The sequence below is a fragment of the Acipenser ruthenus genome, unplaced genomic scaffold (genome assembly GCF_902713425.1).
Source record: "Acipenser ruthenus unplaced genomic scaffold, fAciRut3.2 maternal haplotype, whole genome shotgun sequence".
Taxonomy (NCBI): Eukaryota; Metazoa; Chordata; class Actinopteri; order Acipenseriformes; family Acipenseridae; genus Acipenser; species Acipenser ruthenus.
In genome coordinates this window covers 14,488-28,873 of record NW_026708151.1, presented here as the reverse complement: position 1 = coordinate 28,873, position 14,386 = coordinate 14,488, and the positions used below count along the sequence as shown (strand labels likewise).

Here is a 14,386-nt window from a genome sequence, read left to right as displayed (position 1 = left end):
GAGGAGAGAGAGAGAGAGAGAGAGAGAGAGGGGGAGAGGGAGGAGGGAGAGAGAGGGGGGAGACAGAGAGACAGAGAGAGGGGGAGAGAGAGGGGGAGAGGGAGGGAGGGAGAGAGAGGGGGGAGACAGAGAGACAGAGAGAGGGGGAGAGAGAGGGGGAGAGGGAGGGAGAGAGAGGGGGAGAGGGAGGGAGAGAGAGGGGGAGACAGAGAGAGAGTGAGAGAGAGAGTGAGAGAAGGGGGAGACACAGACAGACAGAGAGAGGGGGAGAGAGGGAGGGAGAGAGAGAGAGGGAGGGAGAGAGAGAGGGGGGAGAGACAGAGAGACAGAGAGGGGGAGAGAGAGAGGGGGGGAGAGAGGGAGGGAGAGAGAGAGGGGGAGAGACGGACAGAGGGCGAGGGAGGGAGGGGGGAGAGACAGAGAGACAGAGAGAGAGTGAGAGAGAGTGAGAGAAGGGGGGGAGAGACAGACAGACAGAGAGAGGGGGAGAGAGGGAGGGAGAGAGGGAGGGAGAGAGAGAGACACAGAGAGAGAGAGAGAGATAGAGAGAGGAAAGAGAGAGAGCGGGAGAGAGAGAGGAGACTGAGGGTTAGTTAACAGATAAACAGCAACAGGATTTCTTCTCCATTTGGATGCTGTTGTCAAGGAGCTCGAGCCCGGCTCTCAGAGTCTTTCAGTGGACTGCCGTGATTATTTCACAGAGAAAAGGGACACAAGGAATTTGTTCAGACGGTTTTTCTTCTTAAAAAATACGATTGACACTCGAGTCGCTCTCACAAGGAGGAAGCTGACAATCTGGACGACCTGTCAGTATATTTTAAAACCCTGCTGTTTCACGCAGCTCGTTGCAAAAATAAGAAGGTTAGCCTCGTTTTTATTTGTGGAACCTTTTGACCTTAATGAGTTGAAAAGAGCTAGTTTAACAGTGAAAACAGCATTGCTGATTTCGATCATAATAATAATAATAATAATAATAATAATAATAATAATAATAATATTTTAAATAATAATAATAATAATAATAATAATAATAATAATATTTTAAATAATAATAATAATAATTATAAAAAAATAATAATAATAATATAATAATCATCATTTTAAATATTGATCATAATAATAATAATCATTTTTGATCGTGTTGTTGTCACTCCCAGAGGGGTTTGATAACGAAAGAGCAATTTGCTTATAGAAAGACCTTCCGTGGCCCCTCGGCTCTAACCGGGGCCAAACGCAGCCCCACCCCCCCCACTCCCCTCCCCCCTCCCCCCACACACACTCCGCTGCAGGGGCCTCGGCACAGAGTCACTGCCTCGTATCTGACCTATATATTTCAACTCGAATAGAAAACTTTGCAGTTAAAACAGCCAGGAACGACAGCGATGCTGTGAATAAATATTCCAGCAAGCTCTGGAGCGTCCCGGAGACCAGTATGAAAATATCACAGCGTAGCAGCTTCTGCTGTGCGAGAAACGCACTGAACAGCCAAGTGTAACCACGCTGTTTGAAGAGATCCCAGGACATGAGCTGCCTTATGAGGAGAGGGTCAAAGAATGACATCTCTTCAGCCTACAGAAAAGATTCAATTCTAGAAAATCACAGATCAAGATAACCCGAGACAAATTTAGCACAGAGGACAGAAAGGCTGGAAGCAATTTTTCTTTTGTATAAAATGTATAAATGCATGAAACAACCGACCAGGTGGCATATCTAAAACACTGGGAACATTTAAGAAAAAAATAAAAAATAAATTAAAAATGACCAGATTTTTGTCTTTTTTTTTACAGCTGTGGGAATCAGACTCCTGTTGCATAGCAGTCTGATCCATTCCTAGTGTTGCTATGCCTTTAATGATAAGACCCTACACTTTGAGAAATGTCATCTGTAATTTCTGGAACGCTTGTGTAAGTCTGACGTGTGTTGCGTCATCAGCTCCCCCCCCCCCCCCTTTTCAAAAGTTAATTAGCAAGCGTTTGAAAGTTCGTATACTGTAATGGAAATTATTGAGCGTAGATGAGACAACGGGACCAGTCTGATGCGAGTTCGATCGGCTTCACCCGAACCAGTGTGTCGTGCAAGTTCGACTTCAAAACGCACGCACGCACGCACGCACGCACGCACGCCTTTAATCGCATTCAGTCGTATGTGCAAAAATAAATACGCTTTTGCACCGTCGTCTGATTAATGTGGTATAACAAACACACACACACACACAGCCAGATACAGACACATACACACACACAGACACATACACACACATACACACACACAGATACAGACACATACACACACACACACACACAGATACAGACACACACACACGTATCCTCCACCGCCCGTCCTGCGCATCGCTGGTAAACCGCTGTTACAATGTGCAACGCTGTACGGACACTGGGCGATGTCGTGAAAGGGGTCAGCCTGCCAAATTGCACGACATGAATTCAGTCCAGATGCCGCCAGGACGGCTGAGCCTCCTCTCGCAAAGTGTTCTTATCCTGCCGCGGCAAAAACACGAGCGAGTTCACTGCGAGGTATCTCCTGCAGGGACGTGGAAAAACACGAGCGAGTTCACTGCGAGGTCTCTCCTACAGGGACGTGGAAAAACACGAGCGAGTTCACTGCGAGGTCTCTCCTACAGGGACGTGGAAAAACACGAGCGAGTTCACTGCGAGGTCTCTCCTGCAGGGACGTGGAAAAACACGCGCTTTGCGATGATTTCAGTAGCATGAAAAATATATCTAACACATAACACTAATAATACAGTAATAATAATAATAATAATAATAATAATATCATAATGAGCATATGTAACTTCCATGAATTATTAGTATTAATGTTGTGTGTATATTTCTTATTTTTATAATTATTATTATTATTATTATTATTATTATTATTATTATTATTATTATTATTATTATTAATGAGCGTTCATTCACGCCTGATCACAATACTCCAAATCTACAGCCTTGTGTATAGCGCTTTCAATTCGTGAAATTAAATGCTCCAGTACAGTAACTGGAAAAAAAAATGTTGCATTTTCCTCATAATAATAATAATAATAATAATAATAATAATAATCCTACACTGTAAATGCATCGTTTGTTTTGTGTCATGCTATTGATTTCTCATTATCCCAGCACGTCTAGCTGCAAGAGCGGCCAGCAGGACTATCCCACATTTCGTCTGCAGCCTCTTTGTCCTCGTTAAAGTGTGTTTGTTACAGAAGCGGCTCTCATCGCTGACTCTGCAGCCGTGTAAAACACCAATGCCATTTTGTATATAATTCACACACACACACACACACGAGCCGGACGATGCTGTAAACACGCCAATTCACAGGCAAGCAGCGGCTGCAGACCTGATAAGCAGAATCGCTCAACTATATAAATGCATTCAGACATTCACATAAAACACATGCAAACACACACACATACATGCATATATACATACATAGACATAGCACCCAAAAATGCATAACATTTGAAGGATATCATACTTAAAAATAATTCACTTACATTACAAACGCCGTCCCGGTCTATGTCGCGCATGCGTACATCGCCGTTACCGCAGGATCGTGTTTTGCCGTGTAATTCTGAATCTGTACAGTACAGTATTGCTCGATTATGGTGTTTTATGTTTTCACAATAGGGGTGTACCTTTCTACTGTACGGTTAGTTTTTACGTTATTGTCTTTTTAAGCTCGCTGGTAAGTGACCTGCAGCCGGGAGAGAAAAAGGGGGAGGAGCGGTGTTTTCGCCAGCTGGTGACATCATCGGCAGCCAATCGGCTAGGCGGATTCCGCAGATGGCACAGGAGAAAGAAAGGGACGGGATGGGGGGTTGTGACGTCATCAGCAGTACGTCATAAACGCGGCGAGCACGGGGCATGAGATAGGTGCGAAACGGTCTCGTCAGTCGTGCAGCAGCGTGATCCAGTCCTGGTTTCACTGGGAGTTTAAACATTTTAAAATTAAAAACTTTTTACAATTTAAAAAATTTTAACAAATTTTATAACATAAAATTCCGAGCAGCAATTGTCCATCTTACCTTCCAGAGTTTTTTTTGCAGTGCTCGCAGGTGAAACGAGGTGCCCAGGGTTTGTCTTGATCCCCGACAGGCATGCCGAAATATGCCTTGTAGGCCTCACACATCTTAGCAGATGCTTCCACGGAGTACTTTTTCGCTCTTGTCTTGATAAATTGGCCGCAGACATAGCAAAATGCGTCTGCCGGATGCCATCTCAGAAAAATGCAGATATGTATCCACTTAGGCAGCTGGAACTAAACTGAACTGGTGGGCTTAAGGCCCCTGTATTTATACTACTATTTATATTACTGGAAAGTTCTAGAAAGTTCTAGAAGTTACTCCAAGTTTACTCAGCACTGAATCTATCTGGAATGTTCTGGAAAATAGGTACATTTCAAAATATCACTGTCCTGGTCACAAAAGCAAAGTTTGTGGGGAATAATAGCCATTTTCTATACTTTTGAGGCATAAGCAATTAGGAAATAACACTTACTACCCAGGAACCAAAAAAAAAAAAAAATGTGTTACACGGTGTAATCAGACACACCTGAGCTTGTTAGCTAGACACACTGGGGGCTGATCAAGCTGGTAGCAGTGAAACCTGGACTGGATCACACTGCTGTGCAATAGGAGTCTGATTCCCATCCCTTTAGAAGGAATTGGAATTGATATGTAATGCTTTCATTTGAAGCCAGTTTAATGGAGTATCATGACAGTGACTTCAGTTGAAGTAATGCGTGGTTGCCACTGTGAGAAGCTCATTTTAACACATTACTGCTCACTGTGATTATTCACACCAATGACGTGTTGTGTTGCTGTGCTGGCGGAGTAGAGAGAGAGAAAGGGAGGCTCTTATACTCTATGAACAGCCTCCCTCTGCTCTGTGCTGGTGGAGCAGAGAGAGAGAAAGGGAGGCTGTTATACTCTGTGAACAGCCTCCCTCTGTGCTGGTGGAGCAGAGAAAGAGAAAGGGAAGCTCTTATACTCTATGAACAGCCTCCCTCTGTGCTGGCGGAGCAGAGAGAGAGAGAGGGAGGCTGTTATACTCTCTGAACAGCCTCCCTCTGTGCTGGTGGAGCAGAGAAAGAGAAAGGGAGGCTCTTATACTCTCTGAACAGCCTCCCTCTGCTCTGTGCTGGTGGAGCAGAGAGAGAGAAAGGGAGGCTGTTATACTCTCTGAACAGCCTCCCTCTGTGCTGGTGGAGTAGAGAGAGAGAAAGGGAGGCTCTTATACTCTATGAACAGCCTCCCTCTGTGCTGGCGGAGCAGAGAGAGAGAGAGGGAGGCTGTTATACTCTCTGAACAGCCTCCCTCTGTGCTGGTGGAGCAGAGAAAGAGAAAGGGAGGCTCTTATACTCTCTGAACAGCCTCCCTCTGTGCTGGTGGAGCAGAGTAAGAGAAAGAGAGGCTCTTATACTCTCTGAACAGCCTCCCTCTGTGCTGGTGGAGCAGAGAAAGAGAAAGGGAGGCTCTTATACTCTCTGAACAGCCTCCCTCTGCTCTGTGCTGGTGGAGCAGAGAGAGAGAAAGGGAGGCTCTTATACTCTCTGAACAGCCTCCCTCTGTGCTGGTGGAGCAGAGAAAGAGAAAGGGAGGCTCTTATACTCTCTGAACAGCCTCCCTCTGCTCTGTGCTGGTGGAGCAGAGAGAGAGAAAGGGAGGATGTTATACTATCTGAACAGCCTCCCTCTGCTCTGTGCTGGTGGAGCAGAGAGAGAGAAAGGGAGGATGTTATACTATCTGAACAGCCTCCCTCTGTGCTGGTGGAGCAGAGAAAGAGAAAGGGAGGCTCTTATACTTTCTGAACAGCCTCCCTCTGTGCTGGTGGAGCAGAGTAAGAGAAAGGGAGGCTCTTATACTCTCTGAACAGCCTCCCTCTGCTCTGTGCTGGTGGAGCAGAGAAAGAGAAAGGGAGGCTCTTATAATCTCTGAACAGCCTCCCTCTGTGCTGGTGGAGCAGAGAAAGGTCGAACTGCAGCTCTCATAGGCTTCAAACTGATGGTCTTGTTTTGTTATTGGAGCGCCACAACACATAAATAAACTGCAGTGATTGGTCCAGCGTGTCCGGGTTCTGCCGGTGACGCCCACATCCCCGGGCTCACACGTCACTCGCACAGAAGCCACGCCCTCCTCGCGGTGCGGCTCTTGGTTCGGAAGGTTGGCGGGAGATGTTGGTTCAAAAGTCGAGCGGAGCAAGAGAATATAGCGCCAGACCGTGCATTCTTTGTGTTTATAACTCGGCTATTTTTTTAACGTGCAGTACAGCCGGGGCATGGAGGATTTCAGTATATATGCCGTTTGTAGCACCGATCAAGTTCCGTGCAAACTGCGATGGTAAGTGTGCTTAGTTTTTTTTGATAAAGCGTGTGACCTGTTAAGAGTTCGCGCAGCAATATTGTGCCGCAGGTCATCAAATAATTAAACGTCGATTAGCAAGTTAACGTAGCTTGTCGATTTCCACGTCTGCTGGATTTATCAAGTCTCTCTTTATTTTAAAGCGCCGTGCACTTGCTAGTCCCGTGCAAGACAGGTAACATGTCATATTTTAATAAAAAAAAATAAGCGTGTACTGTAATTAATTTATGCATTGCTGGTTGCAACGGTCGGGTATTAATTACACAAACGCGCGAGTATTTTAAAACTTAAATCCAGCGACTTCTGCTCTACCGTAATTTTGTTAAAACAGTGTGTAGTTTAGGCGCCACTGTGTGTGTGTGTGACGCGTGTGTGTGACGCAGTCAGAGTTCTGTTGACAAGCGCTGTATTCCATTACGCTATATTTTATATATTTCCGATTAGACTTTTAAACTTTTAAACTTCAAAGCGTACAGGCCATTATTTTGTTTTATTTTGCTTTATTAATTTACTACAAACCTTGAATAATTGATGCAGCTGTGTAAGAGATGAAAACAATGTTTAACGTCAAAGATCTGATTAATAATAATAATAATACTAGACTTCATTGAGGGGAGCTCTGAACCCCAGGACTGGGTGCAGCAGCAGCAGCAGCAGCAGGGCTAGTGTGAGTTTGTAACCCTGCTCAAACTCCTGGCTCCTGATCATTTCAATATTAATAATAATAATACTAGACTTCATTGAGGGGAGCTCTGAACCCCAGGACTGGGTGCAGCAGCAGCAGCAGGGCTAGTGTGAGTTTCTAACCCTGCTCAAACTCCTGGCTCCTGATCATTTCAATATTAATAATAATAATAATACTAGACTTCATTGAGGGGAGCGCTGAACCCCAGGACTGGGTGCAGCAGCAGCAGCAGCAGGGCTAGTGTGAGTTTCTAACCCTGCTCAAACTCCTTGCTCCTGATCATTTCAATATTAATAATAATAATACTAGACTTCATTGAGGGGAGCTCTGAACCCCAGGACTGGGTGCAGCAGCAGCAGGGCTAGTGTGAGTTTGTAACCCTGCTCAAACTCCTGGCTCCTGATCATTTCAATATTAATAATAATAATACTAGACTTCATTGAGGGGAGCTCTGAACCCCAGGACTGGGTGCAGCAGCAGCAGCAGGGCTAGTGTGAGTTTGTAACCAGTCTGTATTTTTTGTATATTTTTTTCCCCTGAAGTGATTTGGAGTCGTTGCAGTTCACCGCTGCTTTGCCAGACCCCCGGCCAGACGCGCTCGTCGTGTTTAGCCGCGGTGATTGGTGCTCTTTCTCCGCGGACACGGTGATCGACGTGCAGGTGACCGGGGGAGAGGGGGGACCTCGGACTCTCGGGACACTGACCCCAAAAAACAGGTAAGAACAAACAGACGCTGTGTGCTGATTTTAATCTTTGGAGTGCCTGTTGTATTTTTCAACTACAGGGCTGGGAATCAGACTCCTATTACACAGCAGTGTGATCCAGTCCAGGTTTCACTGCTACCAGCTTGATCAGCCCCCAGTGTGTCTAGCTAACAAGCTCAGGTGTGTCTGATTATTAAACTCCCAGTGAAACCAGGACTGGATCACACTGCTGTGCAGCGGGAGTCTGATTCCCAGCCCTGTTGTCTTATACAAGGGAGCAATGTGTGTGTGTGTGTGTAAGAATCTGTTGTGGTTTAATAGATAATCTGCTGAACTTTCTCTCTCTCTCTCTCTCTCTCTGATTGTACAGGTGCCTGTACTGGGAGCGTGGAGTGGGAGAGAACTGGGAAGACTGGGAGACTCTGAGGCTCCCAGTTCAAGGAAAGGTAATTTGAAGCCACTGGGTTTACACTAAACCATGTTATTTGTATTTTGTTTATGGGATGTATGTATTTATTTATTTATCACCACTGCAGAGCTGCACGAAGCGATTACCCAGGCAGAGCTCTCCACAGTCAGACGAGGGGTCCCTGGTGTGGATCGGGGGGGGGGGGGGGGGGGGGGGCTGATTCCCCGTTCAGAGTGAATTCAGAAACAGCTGCTCGGGTTTGTGACGATCGCTGCTTTTCTTAAAGACTCTGCGGAGAACAGCGACCCACACAAACCCAAGCAGCTGTTTCTGAATTCACTCTGAACGGGGAATCAGCCCCCCGATCCACACCAGCGACCCCTTGTGTGTGTGTGTTGGGGGGGGGGGGGGGGGTCGTATTTGGGGCAATATGATTCCCCCCCCCCCTTAATGGAAAGCGAGTGTCCCCCACTCTGTGTAAATTATATAAATTACACCCATGAAGTTTTGCAGGTCATTTTTCGGTCTCCTCGTCCACCAGTGTTTGCATCGACAGAGACTCACGCTTCCAAAATACTTAAAGAAACGCAGTGAAGGGTTTGGGGTATTTCAGTGTCGCTAATAGCTAGCGACCGTAATGTTGTAGCATCCCTCCCTCGTGAATTGAGGTCGCTGACGGGTTTGTTGGTGCCTCTCTAGTTGCTGGGGAAGGGTCCAGTCCCGGGTTCGAAGGATCCACAGACCGCACTCTGCAAGACGGAGAAAACGCCCAAGGTAGAGAAATTTCTTGTGTTTTAGAAAGAACGGAGAATAAAATGGCATCCGATTTTAAAAATGAAGAGTGCTCGTGTGTATTATCACGTTACTAGGCGCTCGGATCGTGTTGATGCAGTTTAGCTGTTAAGTGATCAAAGCGTTTTTGAAATGTAATTAAAATAGTAACATTAGAGAGAGAGATTATTATTTGTTTATTTAGCAGACGCCTTTATCCAAGGCGACTTGGAGACTAGGGGGTGTGAACTATGCATCAGCTGCAGAGTCACTTACAACTACGTCTCACCCGAAAGACGGAGCACAAGGAGGTGAAGTGACTTGCTGAGGGTCACACAGTGAGTTGAGGTGGGATTTGAACCGGGGACCTCCTGGTTACAAGCCCTTTTCTTTAACCACTGGACCACACAGCCTTTAGCTCAAAGAGCCAGCTGCCCAACGTTTCGATATGTTGTACATATCTTTCTCAAGGGAGCCTGTGTTTGAATATAATATTATATGTTTGTATGTGTGTGTATATAATGTGTATAATGTCTTATTTCTCAGTGATAGAAAATAGCTTCCTGTAGGACTTGGGTTATTTTCTAATCTGTTTGCTCACCAGCTCCAGCCCCCCCACCCTCCCCCCGCCCCTGCTGTGAAGGAGTCTCACGGGAAGAGAAAACGAGGGATGAGAGTGAAGGAGGAGGGGGGAGACGAGGAGAACGCCTGTCCCAACAGCCCCGCCTCCTCCTCCAAACGCACCACCCCCCGGCGCAGAGTCAAACCCACGGCCCGTGCCAGCCAGACCCGGCTCTTCGAACCCGCGCAGGGGCCCGGGAAGAGCGAGGGTGCCCCAGCCTCCACTGCCCCCGCCAGCACGGGAGGTAAAAGCAGGGTTCGAGGCAGGACCCTGTTTATACATTCTCCTCATTTTCTTCTGTATTGTACAGCTGTCGAATTGCATTCCTTGTAAATCTCTCTCTGTGTTGTTGGTCCGGTTTGTTTAGGCACTCCGTCAGGCCGGTGGGGCCAGGCCCTGTGCTCTATCGGGGGGCAGACGGCCCTCCTGATCGGGGGGCAGGGATCCAGAATGCAGTTCTGTAAGGACCCCATGTGGAAGCTCCACACAGGTACAGCGGGGACCCCTGGCATTATAAACCCCACCCCCATTGGAACCTATTAGAATGCACATTATAAACCCCGCCCCCATTGGAACCTATTAGAATGCACATTATAAACCCCGCCCCCATATGAACCTATTAGAATGCACTTTATAAACCCCGCCCCCATTGGAACCTATTAGAATGCACATTATAAACCACGCCCCCATTGGAACCTATTAGAATGCACATTATAAACCCCGCCCCCATTGGAAGCCTTTCACATTAGCTACACCTATAATATCACTGAGAGGGTACAGCTGTGGACAATAGTTTTGCATTGCCTAGAATTAAGATTGAAAGCTGTATGAACAGAATTTAGACATTTTATTTAACATTGCGTAATCAAAAATAAACTACAAAATGATCCTCGCAAAAGAAACCTCTACCGGAAGCCATAATAGTAGTATAGTAAAGTGTTTTTTTTTTTTCAATTCAGTTTTTCAGTTTCAGTAAAAACTGCAAAGCCGCGTGTCGTTCGATTATGTTAACGTCTCCCGTTGCTATAGAGACCTGTTCCTGGGTTGCCGCGGAGACGGTCGCCGCCGCCGGCCCCACCCCCGAGTGCCGCATCGGCCACACCGCGACCTTCGACCCGGAAACGGAGCGCATCTACGTCTTCGGAGGCTCCAAGAACAAAAAGTGGTTCAACGATGTCCACATCCTGGCAACCAAGACGTGGCGCTGGTTCACGGTGGAGGTGAGGGGGGAGGGTTTCTCTGACGCATGCAGAGGGGGGGGGTTCAGTTACTTCTGTGGTCGTTTTAGTGAAGAGATTACATATCCGTAGAAACACGCTGTCTTCGTTTCAAGAACGTTCTAGAACGTGCAAAGCTGTGGTCTTGTGTGTGTCATACACAGAAAGCATCGCGATTCATCTATTAACACAGCGAATGAGTACAGCCCTAGCTAGAACTACAGTTCCCAGCATGCCTCCTCAGCTGCGGCAACCCTGAGGGATGATGGGAAGTGTAGTCCTTTAACTCATACTAGCTCTGCAGGAGTTTTGCATAGCGAATAATACAGACCTCTGTCTCCGACACATCAGGTAAAGAAACGTTATTGCTTACCGAAATAATAAATACATAAATAAATGAATAAATCATTTAGTTTCCTTCCAATCTCGATGTGATGAGTGGGATTAGGTGTCTGTGCCGCTGTGTTTTGAGCGAGACTGTGTTCGTTTCCCCCTCCTCAGGCGATGGGCAAGGTGCCCCCGCTGGCCTATCACAGCACCTCTCTGTTCCGCGGGGAGCTCTTTGTTTTCGGAGGGGTGTTCCCGATGCCCCACCCGGAGCCCGATGGCTGCAGCGACTCCCTGTACATCTTTGACCCGCAGCACGAAATCTGGTACCAGCCTATTGTACTTGGAGAGGGACCGGCAGCACGGTCTGGGTGAGAAACGCTTCAGCACTTTCAAACGCGTTGATGGGGATCAGACTCCCGCTGCACAGCAGTGTGATCCAGTCCTGGTTTCACTGGGAGTTTAATAATCAGACACACCTGAGCTTGTTAGCTAGACACACTGGGGGCTGATCAAGCTGGTAGTAAAACCTGGACTGGATCACACTGCTGTGCAATAGGAGTCTGGTTCCCAGCCCTGTAGTTGATCTCTCAGTCCTGGGTCTTGCTGTGATTGCTGTCTGTGTCTCTCTCTCTTGTTTTCAGTCACTCTGCCTGTCTCATTCAGAGGAAGCTGTACGTTTTTGGAGGCTGGGACACTCCTGTCTGTTTCAACGACATGCATATACTGGATCTGGGTAAGCAGAACGACCCGACAGCTCCCTCTGTACCAGGGGTTACAAAAAAAAAATACTGAATCTCATTAACCCTTTCATGCAAGGCGACATTATGGGGATGGATTCAAAAATAAAATATTTATTTTTAATTATTATTATTTATTTCTTAGCATTCCTTATCCAGGGCGACTTACAATTGTTACAAGATATCACATTATTTTTACATACAATTCCCCATTTATACAGTTGGGTTTTTACTGGAGCAATCTAGGTAAAGTACCTTGCTCAAGGGTACAGCAGCAGTGTCCCCCACCTGGGATTGAACCCACGACCCTCCTGTCAAGAGTCCAGAGCCCTGACCGCTACTCCACACTGCCGCCCTTAATACATGATTTGAACGTGTTACATTAGCTATTTTTAAATTTAATTTGATCTTTTTGATACATTTTCGAGTTCCGCAGTAATGCTGTCGGTTCATCCCACGCAGGTCTCATGGAGTTTTCCAAAGTGGATGTCAGTGGAGCGCCCCCTTCGCCTCGGAGGTATGCACTACACTTTGCTGTTTTTTGTTTTTTTTTAAATTTATTTTTCCTTGCTTGTTTCTATAGAGAGATCCTGCGCAGAACGACAGTTGGGGGCGCAATTTTTTTTTTCCAATTTAAAATCCATTCGCAGTTCCATTTCCCCTTTTAATCAATTTCAAATCCTTTTTCTATCTTTTAATCCTAGCGATTAAATATGTTAACAAGGGAACATTATTCAGCAGCTTTCATTGGACTCTATGAAGCTGAGGGAGTTCATTCTATATAGAGGGGGTGGAATTCAATATGTTAACAAGGGAACATTATTCAGCAGCTTTCATTGGACTCTATGAAGCTGAGGGAGTTCATTCTATATAGAGGGGGTGGAATTCAATATGTTAACAAGGGAACATTATTCAGCAGCTTTCATTGGACTCTATGAAGCTGAGGGAGTTCATTCTATATAGAGGGGGTGGAATTCAATATGTTAACAAGGGAACATTATTCAGCAGCTTTCATTGGACTCTATGAAGCTGAGGGAGTTCATTCTATATAGAGGGTGTGGAATTCAATATGTTAACAAGGGAACATTATTCAGCAGCTTTCATTGGACTCTATGAAGCTGAGGGAGTTCATTCTATATAGAGGGGGTGGAATTCAATATGTTAACGAGGGAACATTATTCAGCAGCTTTCATTGGACTCTATGAAGCTGAGGGAGTTCATTCTATATAGAGGGGGTGGAATTCAATATGTTAACAAGGGAACATTATTCAGCAGCTTTCATTGGACTCTATGAAGCTGAGCGAGTTCATTCTATATAGAGGGAGGGTGTTTCAAAGCTTTTTAAAAGCGGTCTTGTGATTCCTGCCTGGTTTTGTTTTTTGCCAGCTGGCACGCCTGTGCCGCTCTGTCCGATTCCAGCTTTGTGATTCACGGAGGGTATGATGGGAACATCGCCCTGAAAGACTCCTTCATCTTCAACACCGGTGAGAGTCCACTGCCATGCTACTGGCGCCTTACTTATTTTTATTTAGCAGACGCCTTTATCCAAGGCGACTCACAGAGACTAGGGGGTGTGAACTATGCATCAGCTGCAGAGTCACTTACAACTACGTCTCACCCGAAAGACGGAGCACAAGGAGGTGAAGTGACTTGCTCAGGGTCACACAGTGAGTCAGTGGCTGAGGTGGGATTTGAACCGGGGACCTCCTGGTTACAAGCCCTTTTCTTTAACCACTGAACCACACAGCCTCCTTGCATGAGGATTTCACGATTCCCGTGAAACGCACCCGTTTGCCCATTGTGTAATATGTAGCTTCCTAGTGAAAAATGCCCTAGTTATATATTCCATGCTCAGGATTTGTGAGTCTCAATATTTTTCTGTTTTAACCCCAGTAAATAACAGCTGGACAGCCCTGGTCCACCCCATTCTCTCAGCATTGCCCAGAGCAGGGCATTCCATGGTCACCCTGACAACAACAGAGGAGGAGGCGGGGTCAGAACCCACAGAGGAAGACTGGCGGCCGGAGCCACGCCCCCACACTCTACTGATCTTCGGGGGCGGGGACAATGAGGGCGGGTTCTACTCGGACACCATGACGCTGCCGATTGACGAGGTGCTCGACCAATAGGAGGGCTGGACAAGAGCGATGCGAGCAAAAATAAAAAAAATTATATATAGTTGGACTTTTGTTGGCTGATGTGTGTGTGTTTTTTTGTAAGTATTAATATGTTCTCTAATTGGAGTTTGTGTTATTATTTTAGATCTGTGTACATACTGTATTTTGACAAACATAAAGGCGTTGATTTTACCCCTGTGGTTCCCTTGTGTGTGTGTGTTTTTTCTTTTCTCTGTTTCCCCCTCCCTGTCTTCCTTTGACACACAACTTGACTGCAAAATTCAGTTCTGATCCAGTCCTGGTTTTACTGGGAGTTTAATCATCAGACACACCTGAGCTTGTTTAGCTAGACACACTGGGGCTGATCAATGGATTAAGAAAGGGTGTCGTTTCACAGAGTTGCCGCTGGGTGGC

General features: G+C 46.3%; 1 protein-coding gene across 1 annotated transcript; it reads left to right on the top strand.

The window, feature by feature from the left end:
• The first annotated feature begins 6,099 nt into the window (after positions 1-6,099).
• LOC117967740 (rab9 effector protein with kelch motifs-like) lies at positions 6,100-14,172 on the top strand. Its single transcript, XM_059020066.1, has 12 exons — positions 6,100-6,359; positions 7,608-7,781; positions 8,140-8,215; positions 8,878-8,952; positions 9,554-9,815; positions 9,939-10,061; positions 10,601-10,791; positions 11,290-11,486; positions 11,760-11,851; positions 12,318-12,372; positions 13,242-13,339; positions 13,749-14,172. The coding sequence occupies exons 1-12, from the start codon at positions 6,298-6,300 to the stop codon at positions 13,982-13,984; spliced, it is 1,641 nt and encodes a 546-aa protein (XP_058876049.1). The 5' UTR covers positions 6,100-6,297; the 3' UTR covers positions 13,985-14,172.
• The last annotated feature ends 214 nt before the right edge of the window (positions 14,173-14,386 follow it).

Excerpts from the sequence above, each read along its gene's own strand:
- LOC117967740 (XM_059020066.1), top strand. The coding sequence starts at position 6,298 with ATGGAGGATTTCAGTATATATGCCGTTTGTAGCACCGATCAAGTTCCG. Across the intron at positions 6,360-7,607 it reads GTTCCGTGCAAACTGCGATG|TGATTTGGAGTCGTTGCAGT; the intron begins GTAAGTGTGCTT and ends TTTCCCCTGAAG. Across the intron at positions 9,816-9,938 it reads TGCCCCCGCCAGCACGGGAG|GCACTCCGTCAGGCCGGTGG; the intron begins GTAAAAGCAGGG and ends CGGTTTGTTTAG.